This window comes from Thamnophis elegans, chromosome 7 (assembly GCF_009769535.1).
Source record: "Thamnophis elegans isolate rThaEle1 chromosome 7, rThaEle1.pri, whole genome shotgun sequence".
In the NCBI taxonomy this organism is placed as follows: domain Eukaryota; kingdom Metazoa; phylum Chordata; class Lepidosauria; order Squamata; family Colubridae; genus Thamnophis; species Thamnophis elegans.
The window spans coordinates 35540954-35565908 of NC_045547.1; the positions used below are offsets into that span (position 1 = coordinate 35540954).

At 36.0% G+C, this 24955-nt stretch overlaps 1 protein-coding gene across 1 annotated transcript in view; it reads left to right on the plus strand.

Moving 5' to 3' along the window:
* The window catches only part of NUP205 (nucleoporin 205), a 57973-nt gene that overhangs the window by 22089 nt on the left and 10929 nt on the right, over positions 1–24955 (plus strand). Inside the window, 33 exon segments of the mRNA XM_032221233.1 lie at positions 105–284; positions 759–809; positions 5437–5503; positions 5506–5601; positions 5604–5644; positions 6646–6745; positions 8360–8504; positions 8723–8761; positions 8763–8833; positions 8836–8908; positions 9360–9412; positions 9415–9452; positions 9454–9480; positions 11774–11855; positions 12304–12377; positions 12379–12475; positions 12897–13015; positions 13738–13852; positions 14276–14287; positions 14290–14424; positions 14939–15013; positions 16145–16282; positions 16285–16301; positions 16839–16919; positions 17844–18035; positions 18228–18498; positions 18870–18968; positions 19508–19656; positions 19975–20137; positions 20140–20165; positions 21583–21704; positions 23837–23975; positions 24167–24293. Of these exon segments, the coding sequence (XP_032077124.1) occupies positions 105–284; positions 759–809; positions 5437–5503; positions 5506–5601; positions 5604–5644; positions 6646–6745; positions 8360–8504; positions 8723–8761; positions 8763–8833; positions 8836–8908; positions 9360–9412; positions 9415–9452; positions 9454–9480; positions 11774–11855; positions 12304–12377; positions 12379–12475; positions 12897–13015; positions 13738–13852; positions 14276–14287; positions 14290–14424; positions 14939–15013; positions 16145–16282; positions 16285–16301; positions 16839–16919; positions 17844–18035; positions 18228–18498; positions 18870–18968; positions 19508–19656; positions 19975–20137; positions 20140–20165; positions 21583–21704; positions 23837–23975; positions 24167–24293 (3214 nt within the window).

Below are 24955 nucleotides of genomic sequence, written 5' to 3' on the forward strand. Positions count from 1 at the left end.
CAATTCCAAATATTCATTTTTGGTATAATGGACACTGTAGCTGACAAGGCTTAATCTTATGTATATCATTAAACATAAGTGATAGTTTTTCTTAATTTTTTCAGAGTGAAAATGCACGATTGGCTCTCTGTGAACATCCTCAGTGGACACCAGTAGTTATTCTGGGACTTCTGCAATGCAGTATACATCCAATTTTGAAAGCAGAATTATTAGAAACTCTCTCAGCCTTTGGGAAATCTCCAGAAATTGCTGCTTCACTATGGCAGTCATTGGAATACACACAGGTATCTTGTAAGGGGAAATTTTATTCCTGCTCTATACTTGTCCAACTTAATTTATGTTTTCCAATTTGGAAAATTGGCCTGCAGAATAAGAAAATGTACTGACCAAAACTGAGTTCCTGAATGCCCTTCCAACTTTACTATGTTGTTTTCCTTTACATTATAAATTTCTGCTAGTATGGGAAGTAAATGATAGAAAGACAAAAAAAACTGTGTGTAAGAAATAAAAAGGATTTTTACATATTTAGTGGGAAACTTTTAAACTCAACATTCTGTCAACAAAATATAGACTTAGTAAACACAAAAAAGTATGAAAAGAAGAGTGTGGTTATTTTAATTTTGGAGCAGGACCTGTCACTAATAGTTTGTACAATCAACAATAGTTCATTCTTGTATTGCATTGTATAATTATACAAAAAAATGTATTATTTTGCTAATAGTGACAAACATTTCATTCTCTCCCATTTATTTTGGAAGATATTGCAGACTGTAAGAACTCCAGGCCAAAGACAAGCCATTGGTATTGAGGTAAATTGTCTGCACTTAGTCATTCAATTTTTAATGAATATTTGATATAACAGGAGACGGTTGTTGTCTTTCAGTATCTTAATGGGAAATACCCAGCTAGGCAGAGGGACCCCTCAATCACAGATTTAGCCTTGAATTCTTGCACAGTTGCAAGAGGGCCAGGACTGACACTGAGACACAAACACACACACACACACACAACATACACACACACACACACACACACATACACTGGTTTTTTGAGCTGTATAGAATCAAACCTGTTTCCAGGGTAAGGCTGGCAATCTGTGGCAATTTCTATGTAGTAGGAATAAAGTGTGCTTGAACCTTTCATGTGACGAGCTTGTGCCTAACACTTGAAAATATACTGCTTTTTTAAACAAAATCACAAGAAAGAAAACAACATAAATCTATCAAAAACACATTTATCTTTAGCTAGAGCCTCAATCAAGTTTAAAAAATAGGATCAATAACCTGATCTGCGCAGATTTAAACCTTCTTTATTTCTGGATACAATGGGATACACTTGCAAGTGTGAAAATAGTGATACTCAAATTGCAGCTACGTCCTTTTGTAATTATTTTATTTATTTATTTGGAAATTTTATATTGCTGCCTACTGGCTTACAATTTATTTGGATTTAGCTTGAAATTGTTTAAGATGGTTTGGACCCTTACATATTAAGGCAGAATAGAACAGTTCTAAGCTTTCCAAAATTTATCTACTTCCCCCTACCCCATTTTTTTCAGTTAATTCCCTGAAGGCAACTTAGTAAGTTTTACTAATGAAAAGGATTCTAAAAAATTGAATCCCATCTTTATAACACATTCTCCCTCCCTTCCTCCTCCTCCTCTCTTAACTTTAAAAGGAAAGATAACACTGATAAAAAATAATATAAAGTAAGAGAGAAACCTCTAAGAGAAAATTAAAAGTGCAAGAAAAGAAAGTAAAAGAAAAACTGAAAAAAAAATAGAGGAGTAGCTTTTTAAAAAAAACTATTTTATTTATTTTATTTTAAACAAACAAACATAGACAAACACAACACAAAAACCATCCTCTAGTTACATACAGTGTGTCAATTCGTTACAAAACTTCTGTGCCGCCTTACCATAGTCATCACTTACAGTTTATAAATTCTCTATTATCAATCCAATATATAGCATAGAATTATTATCATTATTAAACATTTATTTGACTACTACAATTACTTCCTTTTATGTGAAATATTCTAGGTCTAGAATAAGTTTATATTATGGCATTTCATCATATCATCCCGAAACCACCCAGTAATATTACATCTTTAAATTGTATTCTGTATAAAATTATTTATCTTTCAGTACAAAACGTTTGTGCATCCTCTCCATAGTTCTCACTTACAATTTATGTAAAATTTCATATTGTCAATCCAGTATATATGTATACATTATTGTTAATCATTTAGACTATAACTATTGTTACTTCATTTTATGCATAATTCTAAATTTAACTAAGTTTCAATTAATTTTATTATAGCATTTCATTACATCATTCTGTATCTATCCAATGGTAGTGCAATTTTATATCTCTTGCCATTTGTAGTATTTGTGTTCTAATTGCTTTCTTAGTAGATCTTGTATGGGCTTCTCTTGGCAACTTGTTTTCACTGCATATCTTGTAAAGGCTCGAAACCCCTTGTCTGTTCCTTCCATCAACTTCCCTTTGGTTATCACCAATGCTTCTGCCAGAATTTCGTTGCTTCTGCCAAGTTTTCTCTCTTTTCTTCTTCTATATTCTGGAATCTAAGGTAGAATTCTAATCTGTCGCTCCCACTTTTGTCTTTTTCGACCATGTTTGATTTATTGTCAATATCTCCAATTTTCTTATCTCTTTGTTCATCTTTTTCTTCAATTTTTTGAACTCTGTCCTCGTACTTCATCATCGTTTGGTGAATAATCTCAATTTTTTCAACTGTTCTTTCTGTTCTTTGTTCAATATTCTCCATTCTCTTTTCAATAATCTCTATTCTTACTTGTATTTTGCATAATCATCTGCAATGTCAATTCCTTTTCTTTTTCGTGCTGCGATATCATCTATATTGATCTTTTCCTCCAGATAGTAAACAACTGCCACCTATATAGAATCCAAGGCTTTTTTATTAAGTTCCAAACAAGTTCAGTGCAATCTTGTCTCTTTCAAGTCACACTTTGTTTTCACTCCAATCTAGCTACTGATAGTACCCAAAGGAGCACCTGTAAACAATCCATGCTCTTCCCACTATCATTTTCAATAAGCTGCAAGACCTTGAAGTATAGAACAAATGCTCAAAGAAAAAAACAACAATATTTCCAAAACTCCAAGCCTCTAGGTGGCAGTGTTACTTCTTTTCCTCTACTTTTGCATCCCTCTTTATATTCCAAACTTAAGGGAAAAAAGAAAAATTCTTAAAAAGAAATAATGCATTAGAACATTGAAAAAGGAAAAAGAAAGAAAGTCTTAGTCAATAGGGAGAAGTAGTAGAAAAAAAAACCAGTCCAGTTTTTAAAAAAGAAATGAGAAGCATTTATAAAAATCCCATCAATAAAAGTTTGCAAAAAAAATAACATACTAAATTTGAGTTTAACCTCTTCTGTCTTCAATTTTAACTTTCCTTTTGATTTTGGGTGTTCTCTAACAGTAAAATTTATCTCACCAATTCGACACCGCTTTCCTTCCATTCTGGAGCTGTCCCAACCTTCATCAGCCTTAATGGCTGCTTCTCTGCTGCTGGAAAAAAGGGCTTCTCCTGGATTGATCAGGGACGTTGTCCCTGAGATCAGCAGGATGTGCCCTTCTCTATCACTGTCTCTGCGGGACGGTTTAGGTCCAAAGGGACCGTCCAGTGGCAGAGATATCGACGGCGATCTTGGAGCTTCAAGATCGCACGTCACATCGTCACAACATCAGCTCTGCCCTCCCCCCCAAGGAGCAGCTTTTGATGTTCTTTACAACAGTTATAAATACAATTATAAATTACTTCTTTAAAGTAAAAAACAACCTGTTTTTTATTTCTATAATCTATCCTATTTAATCATCAAACCATAAATCAAGTTCATTTTGTCTGTTTTTCTCAAAAAGTCCATAGAGGTTTTCAGTCAGAAATAAACAGAAATGTTACTTTTTCTCTAATCCAAGATGCCAACTTAGCCATCTTCAGTGACTTCCATCATCTTTACCAACTATTCCTTCAAAGGTTTGCTGACTCTTTTTATCTTTGTGCCTACAATAATCTCACTGCTGCTATTATGCACTGTACAAGTTTCCATGACTTTTTTCCAGTTGTTTGTCCATCAGTCCTGGAAGAAAGTCCTATGGTCTCGATTGTATATTAAATCTGCAAAATCATCTCAATCAGTGTATATTTGAATCAAAAACTATATATCCTTTTTACGTATATACCAAGCATGATAATATGTTCCTTCTTGTTTACATTTCCAATATGAATTTGAAGTACCTTTGTACATTCTTTCTCCAATGACATATATCAACCTTACATCATTCTATAAAAATTCTCTGTTAAAATTTTAACTTAGTGTAAATTTCAGTGCTTTCAACCATTGTTCCATCTGTATAAAGGTAAAAGTTCCCCTCGCACATATATTATAAGCAATTTTTAGCCCATTTTATCACCCATTCGTTTCCATGTTCTTCTGTTTCACATTTCATTCAAAGTATTCACATTTTAACAGTTATATGTTCATCATTTGTACATAATTTCATTTCAAATTCAGTCTTACAAAACCATAAACTCTACTTTAAATCTTTCTAATACCTGGAAAATTTAAGCATCCATGTCCCTCTGATACCAATTCTTCTTTTCACTTTATTTTGTATCCCTCTTGATCAGATTCCAATATCTCAGTATAAGTTAGCCATTTGTGTTTGCCTACTATTTCTCATCTATAAAAGCTTGTGCTAAGAGTTTTCAGGCACAAACTAGATTTGTAACTATTCCATATTCTCAATATAATGAGAATATATTGCTTTTAATATAATGATTTTTTAAATTCACATTAATTTTGACTTTGGTGTAGCCCAGAAACTATGCCACCCAATCTCAGGTCATGTGCTCTTAATTCCAAATCTTCTATTTCTGTTTCATCTTCAATGAGCCGAGGTGGCGCAGTGGTTAAATGCAGCACTGCAGGCTACTTCAGCTGACTGCAGTTCTGCAGTTTGGCTGTTCAAATCTCACCGGCTCAGGGTTGACTCAGCCTTCCATCCTTCCGGGTGGGTAAAATGAGGAGCCGGATTGTTGTTGGGGGCAATATGCTGACTCTGTAAACCGCTTAGAGAGCTATGAAGCGGTATATAAGTCTAACTGCTATTGCTAAATGGTCACTAAATGAATGTTGTAAGTTGAGGACTACCTGTAGGTTCAACGGTCCTTGTTCACAGTGGAACAGCATTTGTAGATTCTGTAAATGACGATAAATTATCGTTTATTAGATTAAAAATAAAGACTGAAATTGTAAATTGGCTTGGGTTTTTGATGAAGGGCGCTTGAGAAAACTGGAAGAAGCATTTGCCTTGAAATGGTTTGACTGAAATGGTGCGTTGCCATTGTGTTTAAAAAGTAACATGTTTGGAATTGGACTTATGTTGTTGGAAGGTTGAATTGAATGAAGTAGAATCCCGGTTGTGAGGAATATCCTTAACGCGTGCCTTCTGCCAGCTCATCGTACCCTGGTAGAGAGTTCATTTCCTTCTAACCTGGGTGCTGGCCTGCGCCCACCAGGATTTGAGCCTTACCTTCATTTTCTGAGAGAATCTATATTCTTCGATTTCGGACCAGGGCCTACCGGAGAGCTGCTGAAAAGGTAAGCATTACTTCTTGTAATGTATATTACTACAAATCTATACAAATTGTATCATCTTTATTTTAATTATGTAATACTTCTGTAATCTTATTCTTTTTGGGGGGAAAAAATCCTATGGCAATAGTATAACAATAAACTACCACGGTATACAAAGGACATTCCTGTTTTGATTTGATTTGCTCTGTGTGGCCTCCCATTTAACATGGTAGCTGTGGATGGTGGACAGCAAATTTAACAATAATTGGATCATTTTTTAAAAAGCCCTTACAGAGTTATAAAATCTGTGGTTTCCTCAGACCTTGTATTGAAGTCAGAACTCAGAATATGTTCTGCAAATGGAAAAGTATCTCAAGTAGGACTGAAAGATTGTTGTTGCAAATACTGGGAAATAACTGCTAAACTTTCTAGATATTTTACTGATCTGATTCACACACTATTTCAACTTTTAACTGGAAACTGAAGTTTGGGACCCTCCATTTGTTTTTAGTTTGTACAGCAAAGTAATTGCTCTTTCCCATGTTATATATGAAATCTATATTATTAAAGATTGTAATTTTTTTGTTATATCTTTGAGACCTAAAATTCCAATCCAGACTTTTTTTCAATCATATATGAAAGTTCAACAAGACTTTTTTCTCTAATGCAATCCTATACCAGCTAATTTGAAAAAAAAAATGCTATTGGATTGATTTGTACAATAATAAACCGAAGAAATTAATAGGTACAATGTTACTGGATTTCATTTCTATAGAATGTGAGTTTTGGCCAATGTATGTAGTGGGGTTTGTTTCATTTCTTTTTCAGAACCATTTTATATTTGAATTAAAGATTTTTTTCAAGATTTCTTTCAGTGGAACAAGTCTTATATGAGAAATGTTTCATAAGCTCCTTCTGTCAGGATAAAAATTTGATCCAACTCAATGGATTAAAATATAACTTTATGACTATAACTTTTTTTAAAAAATCAAACGAATGATATTTTGTGCATGGCTTTTTGACAGTGGGAAGTAGCTGAAGTAGTTCTGGAGGTCTTTATAAATTGCTGAGTGACCTATGAACCCCAGCTTGAAGATTTTGTGGACCAATATGTAGACTTGCAAGGTATGCTGTTTGCTGATCTCTGTTACCTAGTGTTGGTCCTTGCTGGGAAAGAAGCCAACAAAATCTCATGAAGTTTTTTTTTCCTGATCTGTTGGTGACTGCTAATTATATTCTAAGTGCTTCTCAAAATATAAGAAGGAATATTTATAGTTCAATGAGATTTCCATGCACAATGCTACAGTAGAGAATGGTGTGGATGCTTATATTTAGAATTGTGAAGAAGAATTGAGCTGCAGTGGCATTTTTAATACTATAGGCGTGTTAAAAAATCATTTTCCACAATGAAAATTTTAAGAGAGATTAGAAGTAGAGTGGGAAGAGGAGGGACGCAGTGACAAGGGAAAGCCTTTGAAAAGTAGGCTAAATATCTGGAGATGGAATAAATGATATAAATCCCAAGAAAGATTATAGTGGTTCATATAAAGATGGGAATTCAGTTTTTTTCACTTTAGCTCACTTGATTTAAGAGAGAAAAAGGGGCAGTTCAGAGACAATGCAAGGTTTCAAGAATAGATGAAAGAATTTAGTGGAGAAAATAAGAATTTTGCACTTGTTTGAATAGCATATTTTTGGAGTATAAGACGCGCCCCTTTTTCCTCAAAAAGAGGCTGAAAAGCTGAGTGCGTCTATGCACCTAATACAGCATTTTTTGCCTCCGAAGCCCCGTCCCCTCACCCAAATGGCCGTGCATACCCTTATGGAGGCTTCCGAGAGCTCCTGGAGCTGGGGAGGACAGAAATGAGCAAACAATGAGCCATTTCCCCCTCCCCCCAGCCCCAGCAGCACTCTATAAGCCTCCATAAGGCTATGCATGCATTTTTTTTGACAAAAAAATGGGCCCGTTTTTGTGAAAAATGAGCCGTTTTTGTTGTTTTTGCCCCCCCCCTCCCGGAGCACTCTGCAAGCCCCCCCCCAAGGCTATTCATGCCTTTTTTTTTTAAGGGCCCATTTTGGGAGTTTGCAGAGTGCAAAACCTTTTTTTTTTCCTTTTGGAAAGCTCTTTAACTGATAGATGAGAATTACATTGATCAAGTGCTGTGCCAGCAGAAACACTTACCTATCTACTGTATTTCTCTCTCTCTATTCTCTCTCTATCCCTCTACCTACCTACCTACCTACTCTTACACACACTATCTCTCCTACCAACTGTATTTCTGTATCTCTATTTCTCTCTCTCTATCCCTCTACCTACCAACCTACCTACTCTCTCTCTCTCTCCTACCTGTCTACTGTATTTCTCTCTCTCTCTCTTTCTATTTCTCTCTCTATCCCTCTAACTACCTACCTACACTATCTCTCTCTCTCCTCACTCTCTCTCTCCCTTTATCTACCTACCTATGTAACTACTCTCTCTCCCTAGCTACCTACTGTATTTCTCTCTCTTTCCTCTCCCTGTCTACTCTCTACCTACCTACCTACTTTTTTAAAAAAAAATGCCTCTTCAAAACCTTGGTGCATCTTATACTCTGGTGCGTCTTATACGCTGAAAAAATACGGTAGTTTTCAGTGAAAAAAGAGAAGGAGAAAATGAAAATGACACTGATTAGGTTTACATGTATTCTGGTAAATTGCACTCGCAGAAATAACACGCAAAATGTACATTTCATTTTCCAGGAGAGGAAGTAATAGCTTATAAACCACCTGGGTTTAACCTGATGTATCATCTGTTGAATGAATCACCAATGTTGAATTATGTCTTAGCTTGTTGGAAGAGAGATTGGCTTAAAACACTAGATACCTATGCACCTTTCCCTGGTAAGTTGCAAGTTTCTTTTTAATTAAGATATCAAATATCTATATGACTCCAATGTAGACTTTGGGTGTGGGGAACCGGATGACTTAAACATGGCATTCTTGAAGATGTTTGTTTCTGTTGCCTCCATCATGTACTTGTGTAAACTCACTGGAATTTTCTTCATTACCCCATGTTGGGGAATCATGAATGTGTGATCTATTCGTTTGATTTGTTTTCTTTAGAAAAAAGCATTTGGAGAAGGCTGTACAGTAGTGTCTTGGCTGCTCAATCTACTTTACAGAAAGAGAACCTTTTCATGGACTTCTTAAGAGAACGCCATCTCTCTCTCATTGTTCCTCACTAGAACAGCTGCTGCAAGGAATCAACCCCTCGGACTAAAAAAGCTGATCATGTAGTAATATTGCCAGGTAAGTCCCAAAAGTTAAAGGCTGCTGTGCCTTTAGAATGCTGTGTTTTTACTCAGAGCATATGATACCTTTTCCAGACGTTCCTATAACATAGGTGTTTACAAAATTCCATTAATAGCTGACCTCATTGAAATAGAATACTGTTCCTTCTATTAGTCTACCTTAATTTATAGGATAACTTGTATATTCTCAAGAATATTTCTGACAATTTCTATTTGTATTGTGAATAATATATTTTAATTTAATTAATTTGATGTTATAGTCTGGGCATGTGGCCTGAAGAAATTGGGATTAAGAAACATTGAATTAAGAGATAAAATGTAAGCTGCTTTTCCTCACAAGTATGGGATAATGATTGAATAAAGATATACCTATGTATGCCAGGTACATTGTAAAAAATATAAGTATAGGACTTCTCTGACATTCTCTTCTACAATGTTATATTTTAAAGGTACCTTTATCATAGTAATACCAATCCTGAACTGGCTTTTGAAAGTTCCAAGATCCTTGTTGCATTTCTTGCAATTCTAACATTCAGGTCAACACTGATTGGAGACTTCACGCAAGACCAGGTAATTGCAATTAAATTTTTTAAAGCAAGAAAAAGAGAATGGTTATCCAATTATCAGCAAATGATTATTAATAGTAATATGCAAATGTTCAAGGCTTGAAAACATTCCATGACTGCAACAGCTGGTTTGAGCTAGCCTATTCTAAGACCAAACCCCACGTTTTGCAAGTTTTGATCTACCAGTGGGGCAAAAAAGTATTTAGTCAGCCACCAGTTGTGCAAGTTCTCCCACTTAAAAAGATGAGAGAGGCCTGTAATTGACATCATAGGCAGACCTCAACTATGAGAGACAAAATGAGGAAAACAAATCCAGACAATCACATTGTCTGATTTGGGAAAGAATTTTTTGCAAATTATGGTGGAAAATAAGTATTTGGTCAATATCAAAAGTTCATCTCAATACTTTGTTATATATCCTTTGTTGGCAATGACAGAGGTCACAATGTTTTCTGTAAGTCTTCACAAGGTTGGCACACACTGTTCCTGGTATGTTGGCCCATTCCTCCATGCAGATCTCCTTTAGAGCAGTGATGTTTTGGGGCTGTTGCTGGGCAACACGGCCTTTCAACTTCCTCCAAAGATTTTCTATGGGATTGAGATTTGGAGACTGGCTAGCCACTCCAGGACCTTGAAATGCTTCTTACAAAGCCACTCCTTCATTGCCTGGGCAGTGTGTTTGGGATCATTGTCATGCTGAAAGACCCAGCCAAGTTCATCAATGCCCTTGCTGATGGAAGGAGGTTTGCACTCAAAATCTCACCATACATGGCCCCATTCATTCTTTCCTGTATACGGATCAGTCGTCCTGGTCCCTTTGTAGAGAAACAAAGCATGATGTAGCCACCCCCGTGCTTCACAGTAGGCATGGGTTCTTTGGATGCAACTCAGCATTCTCTCTCTTCCAAATACGACGAATTGTGTTTCTACAAACAGTTCTACTTTGGTTCATCTGACCATATGACATTCCTCCCAAACCTCTTCTGGATCATCCAAATGCTCTCTAGCAAACTTCAGACAGGTCCGGACATGTACTGGCTTAAGCAGGGGGACATGTCTGGCACTTCAGGATCTGAGTCCCTGGCGGCATAGTGTGTTACTGATGGTAGCCTTTGTTACGTTGGTCCCAGCTCTCTGCAAGTCATTTACTAGGTCCTCCTGTATGGTTCTGGATTTTTGCTCACCCGTCTTGTGATCATTTTGACCCCACAGGGTGAGATCTGCGTGGTAGCCCCAGATCGAGGGAGATTATCAGTGGTCTTGTATGTCTTCCATTTTCTAATTATTGCTTCCACAGTTGATTTCTTCACACCAAGCTGCTTGCCTATTGCAGATTCAGTCTTCCCAACCTGGTGCAGGACTACAATTTTGTTTCTGGTGTCCTTCGACAGCTCTTTGGTCTTCACCATAGTGGAGTTTGGAGTGTGACTGTTTGAGGTTGTGGACAGGTATCTTTATACTGCTAACAAGTTCAAACAGGTGCCATTAATACAGGTAATGAGTGGAGGAAGAAGTTACAGGTCTGTGAGAGCCAGACATCTTGCTTGTTTGTAGGTGAGCAAATACTTATTTTCCACCATAATTTGCAAAAACGTTATTTTCCAAATCAGACAATGTAATTGTCTGGATTTATTTTCTCATTTTGTTTCTCATAGTTGAGGTCTACCTATGATGTCAATTACAGGCCTCTCTCATCTTTTTAAGTGGGAGAACTTGCACAATTGGTGGCTGACTAAATACTTTTCCCCCCCACTGTATATGTGGAATGGTGAATCTGTTTTGTTTTGGATACAGACTGAATCATGACTATTCCAAGCAACATTTTTTTGTGGGAAGCAGGAAAAACCTAGGACGGGATCTTTCCTTTGTGATGCCATGCAAGGACTAAGTGGCTAAGCAGAGGGTGAGGGAGAGAAAGAGACAGTGAAGGACAGATGAGGGATTGTAGTGTAGCACATAAGGCATGAGGAGGAAGGAAGGGGGTGAGGATGCACCCCAGCCTTGCTCTGGTCACCCTATAAAATCATTTGGAGAATCCCTCACATTGTTTATTTCAACTGAGCCTGGGGACATCTAAATTATTCTAGGGTTTGTTTTCTGCTGAAGCGTTGGCAGGTCTGAAATGATGTAGCAGAACTTTTGTAATGTTTGGTTGGCTTTGAATTTAAGCATATTTCTCATTTTTGCATACTGCTATTAGTTACATTCTAAGTATATATATTTTTGTTTATATGTCAGTAAGACATCTATTCATCTTACTATCTTACTTTTTAAAACTTTTTACATTGCAAATTTAGAGTATCAGTCAGAAAACTAATGGCTGGATTGTGGAATGTTTGGACAATGAAACTGCAGAAGAAATCATTAATCCTGATGAAGGTATGAAAGTTGCTTATTTAAGTCTTTTATTTTCAAAAATGAAAATGCTTGAGTTTATTTTGCAGTGTTTTTCTTTTAATTTCAGAAGATAGAATAATGATGAAAGACTGCATTTGGAAGTCTGTACTTTTAACATTTTAGTGCTTATAATTTTCAACAAAATTATAGTTAGCCTGTCAAAAGGCTGCCAAAAAAGTCATTTAAAAACTAATTTTATTTTTTTCATTAAAAAGTAATTTCACAGTGTTCTGCTTCCCATAATTTATAATTATAAGTAAGCTGATGATATAGTTATTTCAGAAACAAATCAATACTTTTAACAAGCTTGTGTTCTGTTGTTCAGAATTCTGAAGTGGTTGTAATTTAGATTAATAGAAAATACCTATGGATTGACTGAACACTTTCTGGATATCCGCTTTTAATATAAATTTTTGTGCTTTATTCTAAGAATTTGAAGTTGAAAGGAAGCAAGCACCGATATTCCATGAAACAAGGATTAATATTCTAAACCTTCTCATTGCACTCTCTGGAGTGTAAACCACCCAATCTTGCTCTGTATCTTCTTGGTTATGAATTCAGGAAGCCTGTCAGCACTACAAATCTGCAAGATCCAGGTACCCAACTGAAAGTGCTCTGATAATATAGAGAAAGAGAGGGAAGTAGCTAGCTACGATCTGGAAAATAAAGCCCACACTTGGATGGTGATATTTATTTTATTTTAATTTTCCAATATAGCATAATATTAATATGGTACACTGAATAAATGTTAAACATTTTACATATTAAAATTGTAAAAAAACTGCATCTAGATGTAAACTCTGCAAATCTGGGTACTATTATGTTCCCGTCATATCCCATTTGTAATAAAATACAACATTAAAGTAATTTTATAAAAGCAAACTCTTTGCAACTTCTAGATAGTATAGTAAAAAGTACACTAAAATTTCAAACAGAATGAAATTTGTTTTTTATTTTCCGTGTGAATTACCTTATACTTTATACACTGTTTATCTAAACAGTGTATTTAATCTTTAAGGTGTATTGGTTGCCCTCGCACTTGCCTTCATGCTATTTTGAACATATTAGAGAATGGTACTGGAACAAGATCTGATCCCACAGCAGTTCGGGAATCTCCACATCTAGCAGAGTTGTGTTATCAGGTATAAAAGAATTTTGAATGAATTAAAATTTGTATATACAGCAAATCAGCTTTCAGTGTTTTTTGTAGCTTTTTTGTAGTTTTATTGTGCTATTTTGATTCTTATAATTTATATCACGGGCCTACCAGTGATGGGTTGCAGGCAGTATGCCTGCCGGGAGCACCGGGTACCGTTCCGGTGCGGTACTCCAGAGGGCCCCACCCGCCCGCCTGTTTTCCTTACCTGTATTTGAGCTCTTTGGCGCGTATGTGCACGGAGCATACGGCGCCTGCGTGACACTCCGGTGAGCAGCTGGAGCATCGCGTAGGTGTCGTGGAGTGTTGCACGAGTTAAGGATGCATGCGTGCGCAGCATGCGCACGTTCATGTGGTGGATGCCAGGCCCCGTTGCACTGTGCCAGTTGCAAAAGGATCCGGAACCTACCACTGAGCCTACATATAATTACAGAGAATGATGCCTCTTTGAATTCAGGGATATTTTTTAAAAAAATAATTATATATCTGACTCCTTCACTTTATAGTATTGCTGCCTAAGCTGATTTTTACAAACAAGACTATTACATGTAAGCCATTTAAATCACTGAAGGCAGTTATAATACTGCATTATTAATACTACAGGTATGTTTTTTAACCTGATATTCTTTGTAAATTTTAAAAGGAGTGCATGTTTTTTATTTTTATACCTAACACACACATAATGGTCTTTTTTATTATTATAAACAGGTGATCTATCAGTTATGTGCATGCTCAGACACATCAGGACCAACAATGAGATATTTGAGAACTAGCCAGGATTTCCTATTCTCTCAATTGCAGCACTTGCCTTTTTGTGTCAAAGGTAACACTTGAAATGGAATCTTAATTGGATGTACTTTATTCTGATTGTTTTGAAACATTTGTTTTTTAATCTAAGTTGAAATACTTTAGTCGTGCAGAAAAAAAACTGTTTTTATTTCATAATATTAGAAATCTTGTCTTGGAAGGAAGAAAATACTTTTCCCTTCTTTTGTGGCACTTCATTCATCCTATCTTTTTTCTCTCTTCTTTTTCATCTCAGCATTGGGAAGAATGTGTCAGGAAGCATGACCATTGAGGCATCTCATTTGGGAGCGTTTACAGTTAATTGGACCGTATTGCAATACGATTGTTCTCAAACATTCCAAGCTAAAGTTTCAAAGCATGTCAGAGTAGGAGGGCTATGTTTTCCCAGTGTGTGTGTGTTTTACTGTGTGTGCTGTTTCTGTCTGTCACTTCTACTCAGAGCATGAGATTCCTGCCTGAATCAGATGTCATGGTTAATGAAAACTGCATCTATAGAATTGCGAGTTACATCACTGAACCGCCAGCGTTCTCACACACAGAGACTGTTGCAGCTCCTTCTCGATGATGTCCCAGTTAGATCTTACTTAGGTAAATGGAATTTGGCTAGATAGATAGAAGAGTCCGGATTATTATATCTAAAGGCCTTTTTTTTTCTTTTTGGAATTCGTTGTCATTTTCATATTTAGTTGTTTAATACTTTTATCATAACAGTTTCTAGTTCTTCTCATAGAGAATGTAATGTTATGATTTAGGAGTGAGGGAAGCAAGCATATTTAAATAATGGAGACATTGGTTTAGCCAAAGTTGACATATTAACAATCAGTTTATTCTGTATAGCACATTGTTCTTGCCTATTAAGATAAAACATGGTTTTTATTGTTCATTTCTCTCAGTGTAAAATTAGTAGTGGAGTGGAGTATATTGCTATCAATATGTAACAAATGTATGTTAGTGTAACGAAGAGTATTAAAGTTTGCATCTTTCAGTTTGTGCAGCTACTTCAAGTGTGCAGATATTTGTATTTTATTGCTTTAAATTTATTCTGTGGTAAAATTGGGTGGCTTATAAATTAATTTTAATTTTTTAAATTTAATTTTCTTAGCTGATGGTGAAGGAGGGATAGAAGATGATAGTCGTTCTGTCACTGGATTCCTTCACTTTGACACTGCTTCCAAGGGTAAGCTATTTGTGAAGACCTACTTTAGAGGTTGTAATTAAGAATATAGTGACTATTATGTTGACTGCTGTAATAAAACTATTGCAGCTTTCATGCCTAAGGCAGACTAGAATTCAGTCTTCTGGTTTCTATCCTAGTGCCTTCCAACCTTTTCTATGCCCCATACTCTTACAAAATGATGATTAATGTTCTCACCCACTACAAAAGTAATTGTGACTCATGACCCATCGCCAAGGGATACAATGCACTCTTTGTCTCACACCTGCCATCTCACACCCCCTAGGAGTGCTGGCACCCCAGGTTGAGAACTGGTTCTCTCTTTTTTGCTTGCCTGTTTATTATAATCAGAACACTCAGAAATTGTTGAAAAATCATAATATACTTTAATTTATAAATGATAAATATATTTCTGTATAGGTGTTATATAATACATCATTTTTTGGCTTCTGGCATACATATTTTATGATATTTCTGCACTGTATAATAGGGAGTAACTTAATACATTACAAAGAAATGAGGAGGGCACAATCCAGAAATTAATAAACAATTTGAAATTTTGGGATTTTCTCCTTTTGTTATCTTCCTAAAATATTGTGTTGTAACAGAAGAAGAGACAGAATGGGAAGGGAGGGGCAATTAAGCAATTCATCAGCCTAGAGTTGTTACATTCTTACAAACATCTAAGTCCAACCCCTCTTGAATTCCATTGACTTTTATCTTTTGCCAATTTACAATGAAGGTTAATTAGCTAGAATCTTGTTTACTAGGCTTAGCAATAAATCTTCTTAACTGCCACTTAAATGTTTTGTCCTGATTCTTTGTGCCTGATAGTAATGTTCAATGTCACTAGCTCCAAGAGCATAAAACTTTAACAAATGCTAAAAGCACTCACAGTTCAATTTTGTGCATTGTAAATTACCTGTTGGATTGGAGCTATACTGTTTCAGAATTTGAATGTAAGTATAGAGTGGTGTGTCTTTCTGATGGTGGATAATAGAAATAAAATGTAGAATTGTGGTAAATAGAAAAACAACTAAATCATAAAGTTTGTCATTTACATCTTTAGAGTTCAGCTGAATTCTTTTTTTGTCTGATTCCAGAAATTTCTAAATTGATTTCTAATATCTTCAGTGCATAGGAAAATCTTGAGCATCCTTGATTCAATTGACTTCAGTCAAGAGATCCCAGAGCCTTTGCAACTAGATTTTTTTGACCGTGCTCAAATAGAGGAGGTCATTGCTAACTGTGAGAATAGGACTGCACATGGACCATTATCTGCAATGTGAAGGTCAGCAAGTTTTGGGAAATGTTGGGGTATATATATAAAAACACACTTTAAGAGCTGATCCACCCACAGTAATGCATGTGTGGGCCTTCTGCTTGAGTTTGAAGCAAAGGTTTGAAATGGATTTTAGCTCCCAGTTTTATTAGGGGCCAGAGTTGTTATTTATATATTTATCAAGTTTGCTTCATGTTCTTAAAATATGTTTGGTAATTCTGGGATTGAGTATTCATTCTTAATATATTCATTAGTATCCTTATTTTCATTTGAAAGTTAGTTCTGGAGAGAGAGAGATTTTCTTATAAAGTTATAGTCAGCTTCTTCCTGGCAAAATAAAATACTACATTGAACTGAGTGTTATAAACTCACATTTCATGATGTGTATTGTATTTTTCCTGGGTAGCTTCATTAAAGTATCATTTTATCTAGGATGAAAGTAAAATGGACAAAAGTAAGAAATAAATGAAAGGGTGAAAATGCTCTTCACAGCTAGGTTTAGTATTGTTACTGTGCATTAGACATTCTTCTCTTCCTCAATCCTAGCATCTTCACAAAGTTCTGATTGCTGAAGTTAATGCCTTGCAAGGAATGGCAGCCCTTGGACAGAGACCTTTACTTATGGAGGTAAAGAAATGAAATAACTAGAATGATTGATTTTGAAAAAGGTTATGGGGATGTATTATTATTTGCTTTAGTAAATATTTTATATAATGCTTACCAATTTGGAAGTGATATTTATAAGCAGGCTGTACTGCTAGAATCCCAGTTTTATTATTACTTTTAAGAAATGGGAATTTAAAAATATATAAGATTGTAATCAACGAGGATATATCCAGTATCTTCTTTTTTTAAAAAAAATTTTTTGCACCATCATGGAGGTGGTTGTAATCAAGGACTATCTATATTAAGCTTTAATAACAATATTGAAAAAATACAAATTAAACTCAAGAAGAAGGGAAAGTAAAAGAAAAATAAAAGATATACAGAGAAAAAAAGAAAGGATGATTTCAGATAATTTCTAAAAGCGGTTAGAAAGTGAGTGAGTGAGTGAATGAGTTCAGTGTCCTTTAAAATACTTTGCTGCAATTGAGAGCATGATGGTTCTTTTAATCTCCCAGAACTCAAACTCATGAGAAACCTCTGTCCTGTAGTCTCTTCATGAGGAACAAGTGTCTGGAGCACAAGTGAATCATCTCCTACCATCTCCTTATCCAGAGAGGTTCTGTGAGACCAGTCTGTTCACAGGTTCTTAGGTCTTAGTTGTGATTATCATCTTTGCTAATTTGGAGATGCCTTAGTTCATCCTTCCTCACCTAAAAGCCCCTTCCAGTTTTTCCTATGATTTCTCACCATCAAACATTTTTATGGTGTTTAAAGGAAATTCCATGAAAATAATATAAATTCCTTTTATGCAACTTGTTTTCAACATCCCCAAAATATTTCTGGCATGAATATTCCCTGCTTGGTTGTAAACTGATATCATAATAGTATAACTTGATTAATTGTTTTTTGTTATTATTAGTGAATATTTTTTCTATTGACTTCCAGGAAATCAATACAATTCTTCAGTATGTTGTGGAAAGGAACAAGCTTCTTCAGTGTCTGTATGCAAAGAAACATGCTCTGGAGTCCTGGAGGCAGCTGGTTGAAATCATATTAACTGCCTGCCCACAGGACCTCATACAATCTGAAGACAGGCAGCTTATTATCCGTGATCTATTGCAAGATTTACATGATAAGGTAAACTATAAAGATCTATTGATACATTATGTTGTTTAAAAGGAGATTCTTCTAAAATTAAATTGTAAAATACAGAGTAAGGAAAGGGGAAATATATCAGAGACAGTTTAATAGCAGTTTGAGACTCATTTGATGATAGAAACCTTGTCACTTATATGACTTAAGACCATTACTTTTTTTTCTTCCTGCAAGATTTTGAATGAAGATGCAGCTCAAGAATTAATGCCTGTTGTGGCAGGAGCCGTGTTCACTTTGACTGCTCACCTAAGCCAATCTGTACGAACAGAACAAAAGGAGCCATTTTCTATTCCTATGCCTGGACATTCCCAATTTGTCCTAATGTTGGATGGTTCTTTTGCTACATCACCTGCTTCCGAAGACTTGGCAGTGGGATTTGCCTCCATTGGAGACTCTTCTTTACATATCATATTGAAAAAAATTCTGGATTTTATTCTGAAGACCGGTGAATACATAAATCACTTATACTTACTGGAAAGGAATTCCATAAATAATATGGAATTGAACGTATTTTTATTTTGTTTCATTAAATTAAAAATGATACTTAAATTAGGTTTGCACATCTTATTTAACGGTTAGAGCCATAAGCAATAGAGGATGCACGTGGGTTGTACTGACAAAAATAGAGGACAGTGGTTGTATATTTATAATGTTTTCTATTTTAATTTTGCTAAGAATGGAACAATTGATTACTCCTGCTTTAGCTTTTATGGAATAATAGTTGTTTTCATTGCAAAGTTAGCATTGTACATATAATTGAAGGCACACATATGTATAATTCTACATTTGCTGGCTTCTCTCTTTCTCGCTGAATAGGTGGTGGATTCCAGCGAGTGAGGACACACCTGTATGGATCATTGCTCTATTATTTGCAGATTGCTCAACGACCAGATGAACCAGATACCCTAGAAGCAGGTAAAATACAATCTAATGATAGAAAATATGACATTCTACACAGTTTCTTATACAGTCCATCTCTACAGAATAAGATGTTATAAACATTAGTAGTGGTGAAGTTCTTAAATTTCTTAAAACAACTTTCAGGTCTAAAGTTTGAAATCCCAGTATCTGTTTTCCACCAGCATTAATACTGTGAAGTTTTCAATTATCTGTTCTTGTACCTAAATTCTCAGTGCTTTTTGCACAAAGAGATCTCACTTGAAAAGCTAAGCAGACTTGGGCTTGGATACTACTTCTCTAGGAAACATCTAGAAGATAATAGGACTATATAGGAAAAGTTACCAAATTTTAAACATTCTCAGAAAAAAATTGGTAAACCGTTCCATATATGAAATCATCAGGAATCAAATCTGGCTCAAAGCAACTTTATTTTTTTATGTTTTCTCACCTGTCCCGCTATTATCCTTCTACAGTATATATTTTTGCTAAATACAATTTATGATACAGTTTAAAGAGAAAAGGCGTTATTTTTAATACTCTGATCTATTTTACAGCCAAAAAGTCCATGTGGGAGTGTTTAACAGCTCCTGAAGATGGTTTCAGTAAACTGCAGAGAGAAAACATGGCTATTATTGAAAGCTATGGTTCTGCCCTAATGGAGGTAGTCTGCAGAGATGCCTGTGATGGACATGAGATAGGACGGGTAAATAAAATTAGACCTATTAATTTTGAACAGACTTAAGTCTTTGGTGATGGGCAATTACGTTGCAACAATCAAAATACTACATATATAATAACAACAATGATTATGTTGAACTATCAATACATAGTATTTTGATAGGTTGGTTTTTATACAGTTGTGTTATAAAGGTATAAAATGCAATAATATATAACCTACAAACTCCATTTATTATTATTTAAAATTGATGAGAGTAATTCAAGTTTAAAGATATGAATCAAATCTTTCTAAGCAGAGACTCTGCATTCTTGTAAAGTAACTTAATCTCTCTTTGTTTTTTAGATGCTAGCACTAGCATTACTGGACCGTATCGTCTCTATAGATAAACAGCACCAGTGGTTATTATATCTCTCCAACAGTGGCTACTTAAAAGTGCTTGTTGACAGCCTGGCGGATGATGATCTCAAGTTGCAAAGTTTACTTATACCACAGCCTCCTTTGCTTAAGCGCTGTATACCTATGAGTCAAAAATGGTGAGATTCTGTGAAAATTCTGCTTCTGTTGTACTAAAACAACCAGCCAGCATTTAGCACTAACACGTAACTCGTTATGTCACAAAAATTTCACTTTTTAAATCTTTGCATGCACATTGTCCATATCTCTGAATACTCTCTATCTGTTAGCTAGATTAGAAGAACTTTCAATTTCATATCTAAAGCATATTTTTATGAAACCTTTGTTGAAAACAGAAAAGGCTCTGAAGTCTAATCTGTTCTACCACTTCACATGAAGTTTCTCTTTCTGCTTTGCAATACAAGCTTATTCAAAAGAAGTAAATCAAAGCATACTTACTATCCAGCGTTCCCACAGCCTTCCCAATTAATTCTTTTAAATTACAACAATAAAAGCTAATAGAAACTATAAATAAAAAAGAATTAAAAGGAAAAACCTATAAGGTGCAGAAAATAAAAAAGTAGAAAAGAAAAATAATAAGAGTATGGAAAGAAATACACACACACACACACACACACACACAAACTTCCTGTGTCATCTCAGCAAGTATAAACAATTTTAATAATTTAGCACCTTCTCTTAAAATACAGCAAGTGATCTCTTCTTCCCGTATCTCGTCTCTTATCTATAAACAAATCTTTAAAACCTCATCAGTCCTAATTCAGCAAGGTTCATTAGAGATAACATATCTAAATCTACTTTATATTCCTCCCTTTTACTCTAATCGGTTTAAATAATATACTTCTTTGTACTTTCTCTTTTGCAAATCCAGAATAGGAGAATTATCTAAGTCACTCTTGGTTTGTTATTTGTATATCTCTTTCAGTTACTAGGATATAAGCCAATGTGATATATTTTTCTATTTTTTGTGGCCTGTCATTTTTAAATTCACTTTCAAATCAGTTCCTTTTCCATAACATCTTTAAATACAGACTCTCTACAGAGGCAGATAGTCTTAAAATTAACTTCCAGGTTGATTGTTCAAAACTATCCTTCAGTTTCTTCAATGTAAAATATTTTGGTTCATTCATATTTGTAATTTTAGTTTGAGTCTTTTTCTCCTTTAATTGTAATTTTTAGTTCCCTTTAGTATTCAATTATTAAAATTCTATTTTCTTAATGATTTTAAGTAATTCAAAACAAAAGCATTTTCCCATAGGAAGGTTTCTTTATAATTAATTCCAAAATCTTATGTCAAATTTATCTTGACCCTTGGTCTGTTTGTGACTTGTTAAAATCAATATTTGAATCACCATTTTGCCGATACAACATCACTCAATGCAGTCTCTTTCTGCAGGGAAGAAGGAAGGATGACCTAATGAGTGAGATTTAGGAGATGAGCTTCTAACTACTTGGCAAATCCTTGCTATATATTCTGATTTTTAGATCCTTGTTCTTGTTGTTAACAAATAAAAGATTTATTTTTTCCCCCTCAAGGCCTTCCTGACCAAAGTAGCAAAAATACAGCAAGGAGCACTAGAGTTATTGAGATCTGGAGTAATAGTGAAACTTGCACAGTTTCAGGTATATGATATGCGGCCAGAAATAGATCAACAAGGGTAAGCTTATACACCAGATTTCCAAAGTAATATCCTGGTTAGGATAAAGCAATGTTTTTAGTGTTGTATGTTTATAGTGCATGTTTTGACTAGATTTGAAATTATTTCACTTACTGGTAAATTGTTACATTTGTTTTAAAAATATAGGGTTTGATAGTTTTATAAAGAGTAACTGGTTATATTAATCTATGTTTTGTTAATTTTTTTAATTTTTTCTTTTATTTATTTATTATTTATTTATTATTAAAATTTATATGCCGCCCAATCCCGAAGGACTTTTTCTTTTAATTGTTTATTATTTTACAAGGATTTGTGTATATTGCAGCCGCCTGTGTTGCGGGCTGAGAAATCATTTATGTAAATCAAATAAATAAATCTAAGATTTCATTCACTTTAATGTTAATTCAAAGCTGAATTTTGTTTTTGGTTTTTTTTTGTTTTCCGGCCAGTTATTAAATAAATGTATCCATCTATCTAAATCATGACCTCCACTTAAATCTCGGAACAAATAATAATTCCAAATGATCAATTCCCAGCTATCTGTGCTAGATGGGCTATACCAGAACTACCGTATTTTCACGACCAATAGCCGCACCGGATTATAAGCCGCAGTATCAATTAACGTTAATTTTTCAAACTTTTTCCACATATAAAGCGCACCGGGTTATAAGCCGCACGTTTCCCGACGCTTCTGGACATCTGTTGCAGTCGCGAGGAGGAGCGGAGAACAGCGCGAAGGTTCTTGGCGCTCCAGGAAGCCACGAAAGCAGTTGGGAGAGGCGCACGGCTTGGTTTCTTCTCCCTGGACGTCGCAGCAGCAGCCCCAAACTCACCGATCTCAGTGTTTTTCGCATCGGGGTGTGCTGCAAGAGCATGCCCCGATGCGAAAAACACAGAGTTCGGTGAGTTTGGGGCTGCTGCTGCGATGTCCAGGGAGGAGAAACCAAGCCGTGCGCCTCCCCCAGCCTCTTTCGCGGCTTCCTGGAGCGGCAAGAACCTTTGCGCTGTTCTCCGCTCCTCACGACTGCAATAGATGTCCAGAAGCGGCTTTTGGGGCTAATGAGGATTGGATTTCCAGCTCGATAGCCCCTGCCGCTTCTGGACATCTATTGCAGTTGTGAGGAGCCGAGGAGAGTGCGGAGAACAGTGCGAAGGTTCTTGGCGCTCCAGGAAGCCGCGAAAGAGGCTGGGGGAGGCGCATGGCTTGGTTTCTCCTCCCTGGACGTCGCAGCAGCAGCCCCAAGCGCACCGTACTCTGTGTTTTTCGCATCGGGGTATGCTCTTGCAGCACACCCCGATGCGAAAAAACACTTGAGATCGGTGAGTTTGGGGCTGCTGCTGCGACGTCCAGGGAGGAGAAACCAAGCCGTGCGCCTCCCCCAGCCTCTTTCGCGGCTTCCTGGAGCGCCAAGAACCTTCGCGCTGTTCTCCGCACTCTCCTCGGCTCCTCACAACTGCAATAGACGTCCAGAAGCGGCAGGGGCTATCGAGCTGGAAATCCAATCCCCATTAGCCCGAAAAGCCGCTTCTGGACATCTATTGCACTCGCGAGGAGCGGAGAAGAGCGCGAAGGTTCTTGGCGCTCCAGGGGGCCGCGAAAGCAGCTGGGAGATCTTTTTCCACATATAAAGCGCACCGGGTTATAAGCCGCACTGCCGGTTTAGGATCAAATTTTAGGATTTTCAGTGCGGCTTATAGTCGTGAAAATACGGTACTCATGAATAGACTGCAGCAGATGTTTTATTGCTGGTCACCTATCTTACAAAAATCTTGCCAGACTGAATACATTCCCTTGGAAACAGTCTGATGAGGCTTTGGGGATTCTGGTAGACCACTGCACTTTCTGCAAGTGCAAGGACTCTAAGTCTCTCCATCCGCCCCCACCCACCCCTTTAAAGATCTTTCTCCAATCTAGATGGAGATGCCACTACAATTAAGGTTGTTACTAAAGGATTACCTGTGTTAGGATTTATGTCATAAACCAAGCTAGTACTAAGCTAGGTAAGTATTCTGAGAGTATACAGAGATATCTTTTGTATTTTATAATTGTAAATGTGTATTGTGGTGAATTTTCAAGGTTTTTTTTAAAGATAAACAGATTATTGGTTTCCTTTTTTGCTTCTTCCTTTAAGAATATTTGGAATGCGAGACCCTCCAGTCTTCATTCCTGCTCCTGTGGAGCGTTACCACCAGATTATTTTGCCTGCTCTCCAGCTTTGCCAAATCATCCTTACTTCTAGCATGGCACAACATGCTCAGGCTGCCAGACAGGTAAGATGACAGAAACTTTTGGTAGCACTAGCTGTTCATTTCAATTATTCTAGTTCTATTGGATACTGGATATCATTCTCCTATTTCTAGCTCCCTGAATTAATTACATTTTAACTTTACTTCCACCCCACTTTCCCTCCTTCGCTCCCTCCCTCTCTCTCCTCCCTCCCCCCCGCCTCTTTCTCTCATAGGTTTTGCAGTTCCTAATATCCCATTCAGATGCTGTCCAAGCAATCTTGCGGTGTCAAGAAGTTAGTGTGGGAGCCTTGCAAGAATTGGCATTACTAACTGGAATAATCAGCAAAGCTGCTTTACCAGGCAAGATATTTTTTTTTGTTTTTGATACAAAACAACTAGAATAAGAGTAAATGTGTAAAAAATATATTATAAAAATGTTCCATTTGTATAGAGCAGGTAGAGAAAGTTCACGGAAGCTTTTCATAGTTCATGCAATAGATATTATGGTCTTGCATTCTAATATGAATTTTAGATTCACATATTCATTATATGTGACACTTCCAGGGAGCGAATCAATCAGTCAAAATCACTATGTGTATTTTTAGAAGTTAGAATGCTGAACTATTTTATTTATACAGTTCAGCAGAATCTGCTTATTAGAAAAGCTAAAATGGATGCTGGTAGCTTTGTTTCTTGATAGATGGACATTGTTTTGTGCAGAAGAAGTTTTAAGTATTGTATTTATTGAATGAAACTTGGCTAAGGGTACGTAATTTCATATATTCCAAGGATGTTATATTCAGAGATCCAACCAAAGGTTATTAAGGATCCAAGACAAAACACAGGAAAAAGACCAACAATACAAAAACATATAATAAAAGAATTTTTTAAAATTGCAAGAAAATTCTGAAACAATAAACAACTAAAAATTAATGTGATCCTACTAAATAAAGTGATTTATGAGTGATTACTACAGCCTAACAGAGGATGCCCTTATAAAAAACAATTTGAATCTATTATGT